Consider the following 20,299-nt stretch of genomic DNA (forward strand, 5'->3'; position numbering starts at 1 on the left):
ATTCAAAATACCTGAACTGTGAATAGCAGAAAGAAGACTTCTATTTTGAAAACAGCACAACTTTTGAGCACCGGATGTAAACAAATACTCAGAAGCAGCACATGAGAGGTGGATTTCCATGGAATATGGACGCTGTTTGTCCTTAAACAGTGCAATGACAGCCCGCAGTATTTTACTAAGTCGGCAGATTTTGCCTTTTGGCCATCATTTACGGCGTGTCTTACCTGTGAAGGTGTTTAATTCTGTCCTATGAGTTTTGAGTGCGGTCTGTGTATGCTCTGAATTTGAAGTGTGCAGAAGATTTCATCTGCTGTAGGCTTAATCTACTGTATGCATGTTTTAGACGAGATGCTGTTGCTGAGGTTTTGTTTGTTTGCTTGTTTGTATCAGACTTTCTGCTCTTCCACGCGCGATGAGGTTCGCTTGGCAAAGGAGGCCAGCAAGAAATACGGAAAACCTGAACCCACTATTTTTTCTAAAATAATTGACAAAACTATCCCTGCAGCTATCATTTATGAGGATGACAAGGTAAGCCTTTAGGACCATTTGCTTAATACAGTGAAAAAAATATTCAGACACGGGATATATATATATTTTTTATATTTTTACTAGTGGGTGCAGGACACTATAGTTCATTTATGTAAGTTAGGATAGCAAAATAAAGTAAACTGTGACATATTTTACCCAAAAATTCCTCATACAGTGGACTATCAGTAAAACTGATAACAATTTGGGACCAAAAATTATTCGGACACTTTGACCTTGTTTTGTTACATCCATTTCTATTAAAGTTTATTATCAAGACTATTATCAAGACAAATTTGTTCTGACACAGTTTACCTCTGAGTTCTTGTCATATTTTATTACCATTTTCTAAATTATAGCGATGTGTTTTATAAATGAACAGTTTGCAAATTAATTTGCATATAATATATATTGTTGCAGTGTCTAGCTTTCAGAGATGTAAATCCTCAGGCTCCTGTGCATTTCCTGGTCATTCCAAGGATTCCTATTCCCAGGATCAGTGAAGCACACGATGATGATGCATCGGTTTGTCTATCCATATGCAGTTTATTCATTTCTAGCTTTAATAATTACAGAGGATGACATACTTCTAACATCTTGACATTATACATCCAGCTCCTGGGTCATCTTTTGATAGTGGCCAAAAACGTAGCAAAGAAAGAAGGCCTGGATGAAGGATACAGAGTTGGTGAGTGAAATATCCTTTGTTTGAAATTGGTTGATTTAGTCTATGTATTATCTTGAAAGTATATGTAAAGCTTGTCATATAAAATAAATGTGTATAACTAAATAAACACTTCTGTGTTCCGTGAATTCTTTTATGCTCATCAAAGTTCAATTTATTTGATCAAAAATACAGAAAAAAAATAATGTTATGAAATATTATTGCCATTTAAAAAAACAGTTTTCCATTTTAATATACTTTAAAATATAATGTATTTTTTCGATGCAAAGCTGAATTTTTGTCAGCCGTTACTCCGATCTTCAGTGTCACATGATCCTTGAGAAATTGTTCTAATATGCTGATTTAGTATCAATGTTACTTAATATTTTTTTGAAAACCTTTTCAGGATTTTTGATGAATAAAAAGTTGAAAGTATAAATCTTTTCTAACAATATAAGTTTTACTCTCACAATTTATCAATTTGACATATCCTTGCTGAATAAAAGTATTAATTCCAACTTTGAATGGTATTGTATATTGCAAAAGATTTCTATTTTAAATAAATGCTGTTCTTTTAAATGTTTTATTTATCAAAGAATCCTAAAAAGAAGTATCACAGGATCCAACTAAATATTAAGCAGCTCAACTGTTTCCAATATTAATAATAAATCAGCATATTAGAATGATTTCTGAAGGATCATGTGACACTGAAGACTGGAGTAATGATGCTGAGAATTCAGCTTTGCATCACAGGAATAAATTATATTTTATAGTATATTAAAGTATTTTAAATTGCAATAAAATTTCACAATTTTATTTATTTTTTTCTGTATTTTTAATCCAAAAAAATCAAACTTTTGAACGGCATTGCACATGTTATTCATTTAAAATGGAACAATTTATTCAAACTAGACAAAAGTCGAGCTGGAAAGAACACCTCAGTGTTATTCAGAGGCCTAATTGATAATATTTAAATGCCCAAAAAGTAAGATGAAATTCTGTTAGCTTGTAATGTAAATACTGAAGTCTTTATAACAGTCTAGCAGACTACTTACATAAAATGCATATAAATATTGATGTCTATCTATGATGCATTACATTATATTAACCCTATAAACAGTAGTCTTTATAGGGTTAATATCTGCAGTATACTTAGTATAGTACACTATAGTGCTAACATGTAATTTGCTTCAAACAATGTATAATTTGCTTAATTATCTGTTGTTATTATTTACAGTCATAAACGATGGAAAAAATGGGGCACAGTCCGTGTATCACCTTCACATTCATGTTCTCGGAGGACGGCAAATGAAATGGCCTCCAGGATAGATGGACCTCCTGTCAAAATAAAAGTAATGCTCTGCATCTTTAGAGGAGATGAGCATAACTGATACACAGTACAAAATGGAAATGGATATTATCAAAAGAAATGTTTGTCAAATAATGAGAGAAACAGTTTTCAACATTAAAAGAACTGTACTGGTTTTCAGTCTGCAGTTGATGTTAACAAGCTGTTGGGTTAACAACCTGCACTTAACTGGGTTGGGTTACCTTTACGGTTGTTTACCGTCATCACGGGGTAATAAAAATGTTCTGGTAAGATTTGCAGGTTTTACAGGTTGATACAGGCAATAGGTATTACATGTTTGGCATATGCAAAACTGAAAAAAGAAGGAGAGGAAGTATATAAACAGGAAGTAAATGCACAATGTGTTTTATTCGTGAAATGCAAGCAAAACAAATTTCTTGCATAAGTTGTTGCATTGAAGTCAATAGAACAATTTACATATAAATGTTTATTAATAAGGCCCCCTGTGTTTATACCATGACAATGCATTTGAGGACGTGCTGAAATAAAAACACACTCAATTGGAAAATTTGTATTAGACCTGGTTTAGCCTCAGCTAAGGTCATCCTGTAGACCTATAAACTGGTGATAGGTGGTGTGATCGAGTGACCTTGGTGGCCAGTGTGCCGGCTTCTATTGGTCACTCGTGAGTGTTTATATTAACTGAACTTTCATCCTATTTGCTGAAACATCAGTTGCATCTGTTCATCAAATCATATGCTGACTAGTAGAAACAAATTAATACAAAATCATAATAATCTTAATAATTTAAACAAACTGCAATGAGCAATTAACATAGAGTTTAAAACTTTATTTGAATCTAAATTGAATAAAACACTGGGATGCGTGTAGTAAATATATAATGGTCATTTTTATCTGGCATGAGGTGTGGATTTTTGTTAGCTGAAAGTTGCAAAATGATAAATGTCCACAATTGTCTTATCAATAATGAGTTTGCTTTATCTTATCCGGTGGAAGGCTTAGTGTAATCATAATCTCTCAGCTTTCATACTATCTACTTTGTGGCCTTGAAGTTTGCGTAACAATCTTAATGAACAACATGTTGATCGATAAACAACCATGAATTTGACTCGTCTCATTATCACTATAACCTGACACATCAAAAGCAGGTCTGCAAACATGAATGAATATCAATACAGAAATTTGCTGTTGAAATCTTCGTGTAGATGCCATGCAATACAATTGAAAAGGAAGTTGTTTTAGAATGCAAATTCTATTGAAATATCAGCTGTAAAACATTTACATGACATGCCCAGTTACGATTAAATTTCTTTAGTTTCTATTTTAAGTCTGTAAGAGACACTCAACGTCAACAAAGAAAAAAAACATTTATTTCTAAGGGTATATATGATGCTGTGGCGATTACATTGTTTGTTTTAATAATGAAAATGTGGTCGCAGACACCAGAAGTATGAAGTCTTGTCACCTGTTCTACGCATCACGTGACATGATTATTGTACCGTACAGTGAGTCCATAGGTTTGAATGGAATAGCAGGTGCGTTATTAAGTTGTTACTCCACCTGAGAAACAAATGTAGTTATTCATCCACTCCTACAACTACACAATTACCAAGCCTTCAACATAACAAGCACTGACAGGAATAAAACCACGTGTGAACACGTAAGTAAACTTTTATCACTTTATTTTTTGTTAACATTAGTAAATGCCTCCCCTGTATACGTTATAAAGATATTTGCAAAGCATACGAATGAGCTAAACCGTCACGGTAAAATTCATATAGTTTCTAGTAAACATTCAGGTTGATATTTAGGTCTTTAACTGAATGTAGGGATGATATTTGTTGCGAGTGTTGCTTTTCATAAAATGTGCTAATGACATTATTTGTGGGCCAAACTATGTTTTGTACGCTATTTACCTTAGTATTTAAGTCATTGTTTTTAGTTGCATAATTGAGTTCCACTGTAAGTGACCCCACATAGTATGACAGTATGCCTACTCTGTATATGTGGTATATATTTTGTTTTTCTGGAAAATAACAGTGTAAATTTTGAATATATATAGGCTATATTTTTGTATATATATATATATATATATATATATATATATATATATATATATTTTTTTTTTTTTTTTTTTTTTACTTCTCAAAACATTAAGGTGCGCCTATACAGAAATTGAATTGAAACCGAAACTCAGCATAGCCCCAGTCTCTGTTATACTCTTAAAAAAAATGATTTTAGCAATTTAAGTAATTAAGTAATTTTTTAATGCATAATTCCTTGATCCAGTAGTACAATACTATAGTATCTTGTGAAAAGCTGCCCATGTGAATGGATTAATATTGAACCTGACACCTCTACTCCCACACCTTTAACTACAGATTAGTATCCAGTTCCTCAACGCTGTCAAATTATTTCGCAAGATTACTAAGGCCTATATCATTGTCCTTGTCTGTAATGTCATTCTCAGAGGTTTTTCTCTTCTGTGGACAAGTTCAGTTGGACACAGATCATGATGTGGCCACACTTGTGTTGTAATTAACATGAACTTTGTCCTTTCGCAATTTTGAGTAGTCAAGTTATGAACCTCTGCTCAAAGCATCATTCCCAGGATTTAAAAAAGGAACTTTTAATAATTGTCTTTAAATGTCCTTAAAATTAAATGAAGATGAGTAGACCTTTTTATAGTATGGGTGAATTCGCTCACCGGCTAAATTTATCACAATCACGAATATAAAAAAATGTGGTATAAAAATCCAATATGCAATCTACTCAAATTAAGAACTAGTTCACCCAAAAGTGAAAATTCTGTCATCATTTACTTACACTGAAGTTGTTTCAAACCTGTATGACTTTCGTTCAGGTGTTGAACAGAAAAGAAGATGTTTTGAAGACTGTTGGTAGCCTTTGGCCTCCATTGTATGGAAAAAATGTGTTTTTTTTTTTGTTTGTTTTTTTGAAAGAAAGTCATATCAGGTTTGGAGCAACTTCAGGGTGAGTAAATGATGACAGAATTTCCATTTTTGTGTGAACTATCCCTTAAAATCTCAAATGTATTAATTACTTCAACATACTCTAGATGGCATACTTGTACAAACTTCACAAATGCCAATGTGTTATGAATAAACACATGTATTTCTCATGTATAATTCTAGATTTAAAGACGTGCACATCTGCACATTAGACTATTTAGTGTAATACTGTCTTAATCTGAATTTCCTAATGTTGGTGAAAGGTTAGTCATTGTCAGTAACCCCTCGTCTGCTGCTTTCATCATCTGGCAGTCTATCCACTGGCACATATTGCTTAGTATTTTGCAAGAGCTGGGGTACATATAAAAGATAAATGCCATTTTGAAACCACTTGCGTTAGAGTCCATTGACTGGATAGAAACCATTAGACATTTTTTAATTTATATTATAGATTTTCTTTATTGGATTTGGTCGGTACTTTGTGAACGCAAGGTTTTGTATTAACATTTAATTTTGTTGTCATCTTAAGACTCTGTACAATGTCTGCCGATGAGTTTATATCACAGAGTGATTCCAATGAAATTCCTGTCTCTGAAAATGATGCCGAAGGGTATGTAGACTTGATCAATGAAATATGTCATTCCTGTCCTCCTCCAACATTATAGCACTTACGTGATCATTTACTGCTAATTTGCTTATTTGATGTAGATATTATGATATAATGTAATAAGTCTAATTTGTCTTTCTTGCTAGTTCTGTTAAGACTGAAGAATATCAGACCGTAGCACTCCACGACTCCAAAAACCAACTGAATGGGGATTGTTCGTTTTCTGCAATGAACAGTAACACAGGTACAGTTTACACGTGAATGTTCATAATATGCTTGCATATTAAAAATGCAAGTATTTTGCATTAATTCTGAAGAGTATTTAGTATGCATCTGTCAAGTTTTCCAAATACATTCATTCTTAATTAGAATTATATAATTATTAAATGTAATTTATAAATGTAGCTGCAGCAGAAATGATTTTTTGAAATTTCCTTTTTTTTACAAGAATATATATATACAGTACAGACCAAAAGTTTGGACACACCTTCTCATTCATTTGAACTTTTGGTCTGTACTGTATATTTTTCTGTTTATTAAAGTTTTTACTCTACATTTGTGCAGTTTTCAGTGGGTTAGTGATATTTTTTAAATATATATAAATTAATAAATAAATATTTTTTTAAATGGGTTTTTATACAAAAACTGCTTTTTTATGTAAAATTCACTTTATAAAAGACCCACATTTCTAACTTTAATTCATGGGGATAACATGGATAATTTCACATGGTTTAGTGTAAGATTTTTGCCCATCTTTTGGAAAATCCAGCTTTAAAAGTAAAAAAACAACTACAAATAACTTTTACCAGTAGGTGGCTGCAGAGCTCTACTATTTGCTATTTACTATTTGACCACCTGAAAGATATTTTTCACAAGTTTTTTCAGTTGAATTCATATCTACAGTGCAGACCAAAAGTCTGGACACACCTGAATGAGAAGGTGTGTCCAAACTTTTGGTCTGTACTATATATATATATATATATATATATATATATATATTAGGGCCGGGACTTTAACGCGTTAATTTAGATTAATTAATTACACAAAAATAACGCGTTAAATTTTTTTAACGCATTTTAATCGCACTTAATTTTTCACCGCGGAACGTTTCTCACTGAATGAGTTTCAGCGGACCGATTATACTGGAGCACCAACTAGCGTTCCTCAGGTATCACCTCAATGCTTTTACAGAAGGTCTACCTACCTTGGAAATGTAGGCTAGTATATTTCTAAATATCCCAGTGTTTCCCCTACCATTATCTTAGGGGGGCGCGTTTACAATGTCTCCTCCAAGAAAACACGGACTGGATCGCGGACTCCATTCATAAAAACCTAATTTACTACAGCGCGGAATGCCACGTAAATTCGTCGATTTTTGGATTGATAAATCAAAAGTTCGTCTGTCACTTAATTCAAATCGCGATATGGACTAGTGTCTGTGAAAACTGAAAGTAAAAAGACCGTTTAAATATGAGTCCTGCATGTTCCGTTTGCCTCTGTATGTTAGAATGGCAGAGACGCGTTTTTTTTTACTGCACGCGTGATGCTCCCGTTAATTTTTGGCATTTGCATCTCACATGAACAGAAAGACTCAATCTCCAAAGCTACTGTCAGTGTCACTTTTACCGTTTCATTTGAGAAAACTAGCATCATATCATACTTTACACACAGAAACTTCACAGCAACCTGTCAAAATAAAAGTACGGTTTAACATGAAACAGAACAATATTCCTATTTAAATAATTGACAAAAAAACAATATATATGATAAAAAATAAATAAAACAACATGATTAACCACTTAATTGTAGAAAAAAATACTATGATTATTATTTAAATGTTAAATTATTATTATTTATTGATTTTAACAGCAAACCTCTGTTTGTTTGCCAAAAATTAAAAAGGTTTATTTTTCAATTGATTAAAAATAAATGTTTATGCTTTCATTTGATGAGAAAAATTAAAACACAAGAATTTCTAAAAAAAAAAAAAGGCAAAAGATTGTAAAGCCCTATTGTTCAAAATGTTAAAATAGAGAGTTTTGGACTTATTTTTTCACTGAAATAAATGTTTTCGTTATTACACAAAGTAGGGTAAAGTACCGAGAAAAAAAAGTATGGAAACCTAGGGGAAACACTGTATCCTATTGCTACACTTAATGGCAATATTGCACTGGTCTGTTGGACTTGGTTGAACAAAAATAAACAATATTTTGTTGCTTAAGTTTATGTATTCAGTCATTATTCAATGGTATACTAAAAATCCATATGAAAAAACTTACTTCTCGCTGTTCTCAGGTCAAATATTTATATGCGATTAAAATGCGATTAATTTCGATTAATTAATTACAAAGCCTCTAATTAATTAGATTAATTTTTTTAATCGAGTCCCGGCCCTAATATATATATATATATATATATATATATATATATATATATATTCACCAATTACATTATTGTAAAAATGACAAATTATATGACTTCTCAATGTTACTTTTTTGATCTTATAATTATAAACATTAAGAAATTTGACAAGAAAAAATATAAAATATTATTTATAAATGTAGCCGCAGCAGAAATGTTTCTGAAATTGTAAATAAAACAGGGATTTAAAAAAAAAAAAGCTAAACATTTTATTATACATATTATTATATTATATAAAATATATCATTCACCATGTACATTCTTGTAAAAGTTACAAATTATATTATCTCTGAATGTCAAGAAAAGAAAATATAAAATATAAGCTAAATATAAATCTAATATATTATATAAAATATATTATTCACCAAATGCATTCTTGTAAAAGTATCAAATTATATGACTTTTGAATTTCACACTTTTGATCTCATTAATAGAAACTTTTGGTCTGCACTGTAGATATGAATTCAACTGAAAAAACTTGTGAAAAATATCTTTCAGGTGGTCAAATAGCAAATAGTGGAGCTCTGCAGCCACCTACTGGTAAAAGTTATTTGTAGTTGTTTTTTTTTACTTTTAAAACTGGATTTTGACTGAAATCTTACACTAAACCATGTGAAATTATCCATGTTATCCCCATGAATTAAAGTTAGAAATGTGAGTCTTTTATAAAGTGAATCTTACATAAAAAAAGCAGTTTTTGTATAAAACCCCATTTAAAAAATATTTATTTATTAATTTATATATATTTAAAAAATATCACTAACCCACTGAAAACTGCACAGATGTAGAGTAAAAACTTTAATAAACAGAAAAATATACAGTACATACCAAAAGTTTGGACACACCTTCTCTTTCAAATGAATGAGAAGGTGTGTGTAAACTTTTGGTCTGTACTGTATATTTTTCTGTTTATTAAAGTTTTTACTTTGAAACAGTTATTTTACTTAGATATTGCTGTTACTTTGTAATTATTTCTGAAAGTTACTAGCAATATCTAAGTAAAATAATTGTTTCAAAGTAATTTTTATTAAGTAATATATATTACACCATCCTAGTTAATCATAGAAACAGAATTTGTACTGTCAGTTTTTTTCTTTTGAACCTGTTACACATGTGAAACCTGATTGGTGAGAAACACATATCCTGTCAGTAACCTGACCTATTTCTGCACTCTGGTTAAGCTATTAGTTCCTCCGTGTTTTCCTGAGTGTGTGACAGGAGACGAGGGCAGGTGTCTGAACGGACCAATCTTCACTTGCTTAGACAGCATGCAGAAGCCTTATCTATAAATTTGCAATACTATTCAGAAGCACTTTTAAAATACAACCATGTCTCCTGTGTGTCCTTGCTGTCCCGACCATAAAGGCGACGAACCGGCTATACCATTGACGCCAGGAGATGTGCGTCTCGCTCAAGCCCAGGAGCTATGGAGCACAGCCAGAGACAAGCCAGTCAAACTGAGGATGGCGGCGTCGGGACCCGGCTCAGAACCTCCAATGACGATCCACCAGATGTTCATGGCTACAGTGCAGAAGTACGGAGACTATCCTGCTCTCCGTTCCAAGAAAGATGGAATGTGGGTCACACTGACTTATAAGGAATACTATCAACAGACAAGAGCGGCAGCCAAAAGCTTTCTGAAGGTTTGACTTCACATCTTTTACATCTTTTAAAATGAATTTAATTAGAATAGGATGGTGACTTGATACTTGAAAGCTGTTTACTTGCATGGAATGTGCTGTGGTGTAAATAATATTTGCTCTTTGTTGGATGCTTAAACACAAATATATTCTAAAGTTTTTTTCAATCTAGAAGTTTATTTTGGATGTTTGTCTTGGAAAGTTCCTTTTAATTACATTTCGGATTCATACAGCTCCAAACAGCTCTAGGTGATGAATTACGTTTGCATATTGACTTTTTGTGCTTTTTGTGTACTCTAGCTTGGCTTGGAGCGATTCCATGGTGTCGGTATTCTGGGCTTCAACTCTCCTGAATGGTTTATAGCAGACATCGGATGTATCCTAGCTGGGTATTAACTGAGAATTCATTCAATCTGTTAAAATGTAATCTTCATAAACTTTGAGAATGAGGAAGAGACTTAAGAAAAAAAAATTGATGGAATGTTGGATCTGATTGTTGTCCTAGTTTTCTGAAAGCATATCTTGTTTGGTCACAGGGGACTGGCCACTGGAATCTACACCACTAACTCTCCAGAGGCTTGCCAGTATGTCGCTGAAAACTGTGAAGCTAATGTCCTGGTGGTGGAAAACAACAAACAACTGATCAAAATCCTCCAGGTAGTTTAAAAATGAAGAGTTTTTATTTAGTAGATTACCAATGCTAAAGGTGATTCATCTGGGAAAGACATAAACACCAGAGGTTATGCAATAAAAAGTTCCAGAATTGCAAGTGCAGAGGTATAATAGTATTTGTTTAAAAACAAAATGTGCATTCATAGTCAAGTTATGAGTCAAACATAGTTAATAGATTACTGATTTCATAATCATTACTGATCTATTAAATATTAGGCCAATCTTACGAGTGTGGAACAGTGAGTTATAGAGTTTGATAGTTGAATCATTTATCCATTGGATCACCTGTAAAAAAACCCCACTAAATATATTACTTCCTTCAGATATAACAATGAACAATACTTTGACAACATTAAATAATCCTTGCTGATGTCAAGTAAGTCAGTTAATTAAATGATTAAATGACAAAGAACAATACTGTGTGCAAAGTCATCCGAGTTGTTTTTAAAAAATTAAATGTAAATTCACGTCCCAGTCACTTTTTTTTGTTTAAATAAACATTACTTATAGAAAGAAAAAAAACTATTCTATTTTATATTTTTACATTTACAATTTCATCAATATTCTGTTTATTAAAGCCAAGAATGAATCAAGTTCATGTTTACTACATGTATTCCAAAATACTAACTCAAAGCAGTAACAATTTAAATAATGTTTTATTTGTGAACTTATGTTCAGCTATTGTTTTTAATAGTTAACTTATAATCTTTTCAAAGCTCAATAAATTTGAGCTTTGAAAACACACAAACACAAGAGGCAGGATTTATCACATGAACCAATCATAACTAGTCATATCCAATCATATCGCAATGTAGGCATTGCCTCCTCTCATGTGACGTTCTCCATTCACCTCCCAAAACTCATTGCACACTTTATGGGGTCTGTTAAAACTTAATGGGCTCAGGGGAGGCAAGAGAGACACGGACTCCCACTGTAACTTTACCTGCTGGTGTCGCTGTTGGACAGTGTTTCTTTAGAAAAATTAGTGATTTATACAGTTTTTAATGTTATATTTTGTATATATTTGTACTACATTTTTTCTCATCCAATATTTAGAGGAGACACTGCCTCCCTTGCCTCCTCTTCGGAAATGCCTCTGATACACAACCAATCAAAAGATTTTTTATGTTTTTTTAAAGTCTCTTTTGCTCTTCAAATCTGCATTTATTTGATTCTAAGTACAGCAAAAACTGTACAATTTTGAAATGTTTTTACTATTTAAAATAACGGTTTTCTATTTGAATACATTTTAAAATGTAATTTATTCCTGTGATTTCAAAGCTGAATTTTTATCATCATTACTCAAGTCACACGATCCTTCAGAAATCATTCATATATACACATTTTTTTTTCAGGACAGCATTTATCTAAAATATAAATCTTTTGTAACATTATAAATGTCTTTATCATCACTTTTGATCAATTGCTAAATGAAAGTATAAATTTCTATATTTTATAAAATTATACTAACCCCAGGCTGGTGTATAATGTTACAAAAGCTTTTTATTTCAAATTAATACTTAGAATATTTCTATTCATCCTGAAAAATTGTACTCAGCAGTTTTAAATATTGACAATAATAATAAAAATGTTTCTTGAGCAGCTAATCAGAATATAAGATGGATTTCTGAAGGATCATGTGACACTGAAGACTGGCGTAATAATGCTGAAAATGTAGCTTTGATCACAGGAATAAATTACATTTTAAAATATATTAAAATAGAAAGCAGTTATTTTAAATAGTTAAAATATTTCACAATGTTACTGTTTTTGCTGTATTTTAGATCAAATAAATGCAGGCTTGGTGAACAGAAGAGACTTCTTTAAAAAAAACAATAAATCTTACTGTTCAAAAATAACAGTATAAATATATGAATATATGAATCTTCTTATAAAAATACTAATCCATTTTCAATTCTTTTACTGTCCTCACAGGTCAGAGATCAGCTGCCACATTTGAAGGCAATTGTTCAGTACAAGGATGAACTGGAGCAGAAGTTACCAAATGTATATACGGTATGTTTTTGCCAAATAATACAATAAAAAATACCTCTGAATGCCTCTGAATAGTTGTACAAAACATGTAAGAAAATACAGATAGTGCAGATTCACTGATAGTTACTGATAAGCATTGTTTGTTCCCAAACAAGGAATTATCAGAATGTACAGTGTTTTTTTCTTTCACAAAAAGCCAGTCAAGGAAAATTAATCCCTGCTGAAAAAAAAACAACAGAAACCAACACACAACAGAAATTCCAATGGTTTCCACTACAAATACCATTGTCAACTTTTAACCATAAAACTATTAATAAATGTTTTCCTGTAGTGTGTTTTGGGACATGTTCCATTAGGATTTAGTGGTTTTACCAAGCCACCAATCGAAGGTGACCATATACCATAGAAACCCACAGGATCCATTACTTTTTCCATTAAAACCAAAACAATTCCCATTTTAACCAGTAAAACCTTTACATATTCTGTGATAGTTTCTATTGTTTTTTTTTCCAGCATGGATGTAAACAGCAAGATATTTCCAGTATGTCTACTAATCAAACAGTGCCATTGATATGTGCTTCAATTTGATATTCTTTCAGTGGGCTGAATTTATGAAGCTGGGAGAGAGTGTCCCTGATTCTGAGCTGGACACGGTGATTGACAGTCAAAAGGCCAATGACTGCTGCACTTTAATCTACACATCAGGCACCACAGGGAATCCCAAAGGGGTCATGCTCAGCCATGATAATGTGAGTGACACATAAAATGGCTACTTCAGCACTCATGCTAAATGTAATTACTCACATATAAAACCAGTGTAATTTCTTGTCATTTTATTGGGATAAGTAGTGCTGTCCTTAAATTCATCCTTCCTCTGTCCAGATCACTTGGACAGCCAGCTCAGCAGGTCTCATGGTCAATCTGCGGATGGCTGAGGAGGAACTCGTGAGCTACTTGCCCTTGAGTCACGTGGCGGCTCAGGTCCAAGACATGTGGATCTGCATGAGGGTTGCTGGCGTAGCCAATTTCGCTGAGCCGGATGCCCTGAAGGTTAAAATCCAGCTTTTGTTTTTCTAGATTTGTATGAATTCATTCAGCAGACACTTTTCTACGAATGAGGAAACACAACATATTAACTATCAGCACCTTTGCTAAAATGACCATAGGGCTCTCTGGCCAACACTCTGAGAGAGGTGCGTCCCACAAGCTTCATGGGAGTTCCTCGAGTGTGGGAAAAAATGCAGGAAGCAATGAAATCCGCTGGTGCTAAGTCTTCCATCACAAAGAAGAAGATTGCAGACTGGGCCAAGGGGATTGGACTTCAGGCTAGCTATAATGCCATGGATGGGTGCGTTTTAAAAGACCTATGGATTCAGTTGTAGTTTGAATCGTATGAAAGAATCTCACAGCTCATTTTATTTCTCTACAGTGATTCCTCAGTGCCGTGGGGCTTCACGTTGGCCAATGCCCTGGTTTTCAAGACCGTAAGGAAAGCTCTGGGCCTTGACCGCTGTAGAGCCTGTTACACAGGTGCAGCTCCAATCACCAAAGACACGCTGGAGTACTTCATGAGCCTTTACATTCCTGTCTTTGAGCTGTACGGCATGAGCGAGAGCACCGGACCTCACTCTGTCTCCTGTGCCGAGGGTTATCGCATTATGAGGTCAGAGTTATGATGTGCTTTATATTTGCCTAACATTTTGTTGTTATTATACTCACTTTACTTCAATATGGAAAAGAAAAACTGCATGTGGGTTTGGAATGACATATAACTACATACCAGAATTGTACCTTTTGGATGGACTGTACATTTAAAGGATTCTAAGTTTTGTAGTTACAGTGACCATAAAAAGTAATTGGACACCTAAAAGAATAGTTCACTCAAAATCAACAATTTGGTCATCATACAGTTGACAGTATTTTTTCCATATGACAGAAAATACACAAATCTGCCATAAAACTAAAACAATACCATAATAGCATGAACATAGTATTGTTAAAATAACATTATAATACTTAGAAACATACAAATAAAACAAATTTCACGAGAAAAAAACTTGTTAATCCTGCTACATATTATTCACAATATTCAGACTTAATAAAAGGCCAATGCAAATAAAACATCTTTGGGCCAGAAGTGTCAATACATGAAGAATATTCATTCCAGACTGCAGCGGCTGGAACAGAAAAACTGAAAATCTCCCTTATACTTGAAGTGGGACTGCAAAAAAGTTAGACACATTCCTCCAGCATGTCAGTGTTAATTTGTTACACTTGTGTGAACTTGACTTCAGATATCCACTTAGAATAACTATTGGTGGAAAGTCATACTTCTGAAAAAAAAAAACTGTTTAGCAGGATCTGCAGATGACAGACATTTGTTCTCCTCTAGTTGTGGTAAGGTGTTGACTGGCTGCAAAACTAAGTTAGACAAGCCAGATGCAGATGGGAACGGAGAGGTCTGTTTCTGGGGGAGGCATGTGTTTATGGGATACCTGAACATGCCAGACAAGACTGAGGAGGCACTGGATGCAGACGGGTGGCTTCACTCGGGAGACCTGGGCAAACACGACAATGAGAACTACCTGTACATCACTGGCAGAATAAAAGGTAGAAACACACATCAAAATGGAGCATTTCACATTTGTAAAATAAGGGTAAAACAATGCCCACCAACTTTTATTTTTTAGTGAACTTGATTCCGGGGTTTTTCTCAAAGGGATTTAAAGGGACAGTTCTAACAAAAAATGAATTCTGTCATTAAATACTCATGTCATTACAAACTTGTAAGACCTTCGTTCATCTTCAGAATACAAATTAAGATATTTTTGATGAAATCCGAGAGTATTCCGACCCTGCATAGTCAGCAAACGTAGCTGACACGTTCAAGGCCCAAAAAGGTAGTAAGAACATTGTTAAAATATCCCATGTGACATCAGTGGTTCAATAAAGCAATAAGCCCCAAGAAGCCGTGGTTTACAGTGAATTTATAACAGCTAAGGGGCGTTGTTAGGGACGTCCCCTTAGCCGTTATAAATTCACTGTAAACCACGGCTTCATGGGGCTTATTGCCTTTATAAATCAGTTATTCTATATACATAGTAAGGTTTCACAAAATAAAACAGAGTAAATAAAGTGTAATGATATTAATAAAAAAAAAAAACCATTATTCTTCCGCCAAACAATGTAGTTCCTCAGAAATGGTTGTGGTTGTAACACAGTGGTTGCCAAGCAACACACAGATGTAAACAAAGGTGTAAGTTTGTATTTGAATAGCTTCAAATGTCTTTGCTACTTTCATTAATGTGCAGCGATTGGCATGGAAGAGAAGAATTTGTTACGGTTGAACCACTGATGTCACATGGACTATTTTATTGCTGTTCCTACTACCTTTCTGGACCTTATCCTTATCCATTCTAACAATTACAATAGGGTTTTAGTGCTACTTGCTCGAACCCCTTAAATTGAAATAAACATTTGTTTATACATGTGTATCTAATTACCTTATTCTTGCAGAATTAATCATTACTGCTGGAGGAGAAAATGTAGCACCCGTCCCTATTGAGGACGCCCTAAAGGAGGAGGTGTCAATCATCAGCAATGTCATGCTGGTTGGAGACAAAAAGAAGTTTCTCTCTATGCTTCTCACATTGAAGGTGAGTCTACATTTACTTAAAGGAATAGTTTACCAAAAAATGAAAAAATGCACTCATCCTCAGGAGTTTGTTCCTTCACTGAAACAGATTTGGAGAAATTTGGCGAGGCGTAATGCTAAATTTCTCCAAATCTGTTCCAATGAGGAAACAAAATCCTGAGAATCTTGGATGACCAGAGGGTGAGTATTTTTTAAGCTATATTTAAATTTCTGTGTAAATTATACTTTTAATGAGGCTATTAAATATGCAAATGTTTTACCATCTTTGCCAAGGCACCATTTTTCAGAAAGAATGTTGTACGTTTTTTATTTTTAGTGTACTGTTGATGACAATGGAGACCCCACAGATGAACTGACCCCATTAGCGGTGGAGTATTGTCGGCAGCATGGTGTAATTGCCACCAAAGTTTCAGAAATCATTAACAAAAAAGAGCCAGCCATTTACAAAGCTATCCAGGAAGGCATAGACCGCACAAATGCTAAAGCCACATCCAATGCCCAGAAAGTCCAGAAGTGGACCATCCTTCCACGAGACTTCTCCATATCTGGTGGAGAACTTGGTGAGTGTTATTTCTTGACATAGACAAGGATATAAAACAACAAGTGAGTTTATTGACAAACGGCATCTGTCAGCGCAGCAGACAACTATGAGAAGTATTTGTGTCAGTAGGTTTTACTTGTTTTGATGAAAGGCACTTTACGCAACACACTGAACATATATTTGCCTAACCACATTCCTAAACGCATAATTGTAGTAAACTATGTTAACAGACTGATAGATCTATTAGATGTGAATGCTAAGATGTTTTTTGTTTTTGTTTTTCTCAGGTCCAACCATGAAGCTCAAGAGACCTGTTGTCAGTAAAATGTATCAAGAAGATATAAACAAATTTTATGGTGAATAACAGAAGAACACAAATGAAACTGTGGAAATGAAACGGATGACTACACTGGGATACTATTCTTTTTGCCATTGATCGGTAATTTGTATTTTGCTCACTCCAGGGCTTCCAATGGACCTCACTATTATAACACATTTTATTGTCCTAAGTCAAACTTTACATCATTTTATACTAATAGATGTATTACCTTCTACAAAGTTGCAGTTAATCAGTTTTATATCTATCTATTTGTCATTATAACTGTATATTCTGTACAGTATATGGAATTGCAGTTGATTGTATGTATTACTGTGCAGTTACTATGCATATTACTGTTAATGTCAAATCTGTGATGAAGTCAGTTTGTCCAAAAAGAAATAGGCTTAGATTGATTCTGTACAGGTTAATAATGTTGCTGCACACTTTTGTTGATACTTCAAACATTTACAGCGTAACTGTAAAGAAACGTGTGAGGATTGTTTATTCTCTTGCTGTTCAAATTTCACCCAGCACATTTAATATTTATGAGGCTGGAGATTATATGCTGGAATATATAAATAAATAATATATACAACTCCATGAGTAAAGTATGCATTTGTATGTATCTGCAAATGTTAATTATTTGACCAAAATAAGAGGAATCACACAAAATGCATGTTATTTTTTATTTAGTACTGACCTGAATAAGATATTTCACATAAAAAAAAAAACGTTTACATACGCTTGATTCTTAATACTGTGTTCTTAATACCTGAATGATCCACAGTTGTTTTTGTTTTGTTTTGTGATAGTTGTTTATGAGTCCCTTGTTTGTCCTGAACAGTTCAACTGCCCGCTGTTCTTCAGAAAAATCCTTCAGGTTTCACAAATTCTTTGTTTTTCCAGCATTTTTGTGTATTTGAACCCTTTCCAACAATGACTTTATGATTTTGAGACCCATCTTTTTACACCGAGGACAACTGAGGGACTCATATGCAACTATTACAGAAGATTCAAACACTCTCTGATGCTTCAGAAAGAAAAAAAATGTGCATTAAGAATTTGAAGATCAGTGTAAATTTATCTTCTGGAAAACATGTGAGTATCTTCTGAAGCTTTTGAGAGGCTAAACTAAATGAAGAAATACCATATTTAAGCAAAATTCAAAAAATCATATTGTTCAGAAGTTTACACCCCTGGCTCTTAATGCATCGTTTATCCTTCTGGAGCATCTGTGAGCATTATACCTTCTGTAATAGTGGCTACGAGTCCCTCAGTTGTCCTCAGTGTGAAAAGATGGATCTCAAAATCATAGTCATTTTTGGAATGGGTTTAAACACACAAAAATGCTGAAAAACCAAAACATTTGAGAGACCTGATAGATTTTCTGAAGGACAGCGTGCAAAATTTTGCAGATTCTGCAAAGTGTATGTAAACTTTTGACCTCAACTGTAAAACATAAGGTAACTGAGAATTGCAAGTTATTAACGCACAATTCAAGAAAAAGTATGAATTAAGAGATGCAAACTGTCTCTGAGGGAGAAAAAAAATGGAATTGTGAAATATAAATTCAGAATTCAGATTTTTTTGTCCACATTCATTTCACACTATTTTATTACAAATACGTCACTTTGTTTCATAATTGCATTGTATACGTTCTTCTCTTTTTTTACCCCAAAAGAATGGGTGAGCTAGGTTGTAACATCTTTCACATAAAAGAGCCAAAATGCTTTACATTTCTTAAAATAGTAATAAGAACACATTGAGTGTAAGTCATTTTTCTTGTAAATAACTCATAAAAGTACATTGTAATGCAGTGTCGCAATGTTCCCCATCTGCACAGCTGGAATTTACAACCGGTTAGTGTTTTTCTGCTAGTTAGTGAAGCAATAAAAAACTGATAAATTCTGATAAACTGATAAATGACAAGATTGGACATTTAAAACAATAGCAGTCTTGTCTTATTTTAAATGAATACTGAAAACTGAGATGAACAATGTACTAAGACATTAATTATCTAAGATTTATTAGACACAAAGAAAAATAACAAAAAGAAAGACAACATGCAGTAAACAGTAAAACAGTTTGCACTACAAACCAGTGTGCTCATAATTAAGATAATACATTAAAAATATGGCAAGACAACAAATTTGCAATATTAAGCAGCAAAACGAATTGTTTGTTCAGCTAAAAACAATTTGACGCAGGTTGAGACCGGAAGCCAGACCCATTAAAATTTACAAGTGGCTGTGCCCACTCTTAGGAAAAATAAGGTGGATATAGTGTTGATATGGCAACTAGAAAATACAGTAAATTTTGTTATATTAGCATGTGTGAAAATATTTAAACAAACAATTTCACATTTACAGTGCAACAGTGGCCATACCCATTTTTTTTTGTTTCACCAAGCACACTGAAAGACGAAGACTGTGTTAAATAATACATTATTATTAATAATTATTAAACTCCATTGGGAACATATTTATCAGCATCTATTTGTTCTTTTCCTTTTATGAATGTAGTTTTTTGTTCTGACTGTGGGAGTGTCAATAGTGTGAGTAGAGTAGATGCAGGAAAACCTCCTGATTTTATGTTTGTGTCTGCCTGAGTGCGTCTGTTCCCAAACAAAACAAAACGTCTCTCTCTGATAAGGTACAACACTAAAGTCACACAGTTGTTAAACTCCACCCTGCGCCCCAGGTATTGTTTATGTTGTGTTCCCGAACCAGTTTTGAGGTAATGGAGATACGCAAGCAAGAAACACCATCCCTTCATAAAAGCGTCTTCTTTTGTTCACCTTTTCAGTCGGTTTCATTGAGACTGAACTGTTTGTGTGTGTGTTTCCAATCGCTGAAGGTTCTTTTAGTAGAATTAAACATGTCTGGTGTTACATGCAGCTGTAGGAGCCAATGAACTGTACTTATTTAAAGTATTTCTTTTAACACAGATAAAATGTGA

General features: G+C 33.5%; 2 protein-coding genes across 2 annotated transcripts; both read left to right on the forward strand.

The window, feature by feature from the left end:
- Positions 1-77: 77 nt before the first annotated feature.
- On the forward strand, positions 78-2,673 carry hint2 (histidine triad nucleotide binding protein 2). Its single transcript, XM_073839657.1, has 5 exons — positions 78-232; positions 391-528; positions 946-1,050; positions 1,141-1,213; positions 2,427-2,673. The coding sequence occupies exons 1-5, from the start codon at positions 119-121 to the stop codon at positions 2,516-2,518; spliced, it is 522 nt and encodes a 173-aa protein (XP_073695758.1). The 5' UTR covers positions 78-118; the 3' UTR covers positions 2,519-2,673.
- Positions 2,674-4,023: 1,350 nt separating this feature from the next.
- On the forward strand, positions 4,024-17,936 carry LOC141334544 (long-chain-fatty-acid--CoA ligase ACSBG2-like). Its single transcript, XM_073839656.1, has 15 exons — positions 4,024-4,179; positions 6,021-6,101; positions 6,245-6,342; positions 9,885-10,162; positions 10,460-10,548; positions 10,696-10,816; positions 12,767-12,847; positions 13,426-13,575; positions 13,709-13,876; positions 13,993-14,174; positions 14,256-14,489; positions 15,219-15,436; positions 16,343-16,482; positions 16,798-17,041; positions 17,310-17,936. The coding sequence occupies exons 2-15, from the start codon at positions 6,031-6,033 to the stop codon at positions 17,384-17,386; spliced, it is 2,151 nt and encodes a 716-aa protein (XP_073695757.1). The 5' UTR covers positions 4,024-4,179; positions 6,021-6,030; the 3' UTR covers positions 17,387-17,936.
- Positions 17,937-20,299: the final 2,363 nt, after the last annotated feature.

The sequence above is a fragment of the Garra rufa genome, chromosome 5, assembly GCF_049309525.1.
Source record: "Garra rufa chromosome 5, GarRuf1.0, whole genome shotgun sequence".
Taxonomy (NCBI): domain Eukaryota; kingdom Metazoa; phylum Chordata; class Actinopteri; order Cypriniformes; family Cyprinidae; genus Garra; species Garra rufa.

Excerpts from the sequence above, each read along its gene's own strand:
- hint2 (XM_073839657.1), top strand. The coding sequence starts at position 119 with ATGGAATATGGACGCTGTTTGTCCTTAAACAGTGCAATGACAGCCCGC. Across the intron at positions 233-390 it reads GGCGTGTCTTACCTGTGAAG|ACTTTCTGCTCTTCCACGCG; the intron begins GTGTTTAATTCT and ends TGTTTGTATCAG. Across the intron at positions 1,214-2,426 it reads GGATGAAGGATACAGAGTTG|TCATAAACGATGGAAAAAAT; the intron begins GTGAGTGAAATA and ends TATTATTTACAG.
- LOC141334544 (XM_073839656.1), top strand. The coding sequence starts at position 6,031 with ATGTCTGCCGATGAGTTTATATCACAGAGTGATTCCAATGAAATTCCT. Across the intron at positions 10,549-10,695 it reads ATCGGATGTATCCTAGCTGG|GGGACTGGCCACTGGAATCT; the intron begins GTATTAACTGAG and ends GTTTGGTCACAG. Across the intron at positions 13,576-13,708 it reads TCATGCTCAGCCATGATAAT|ATCACTTGGACAGCCAGCTC; the intron begins GTGAGTGACACA and ends TCCTCTGTCCAG.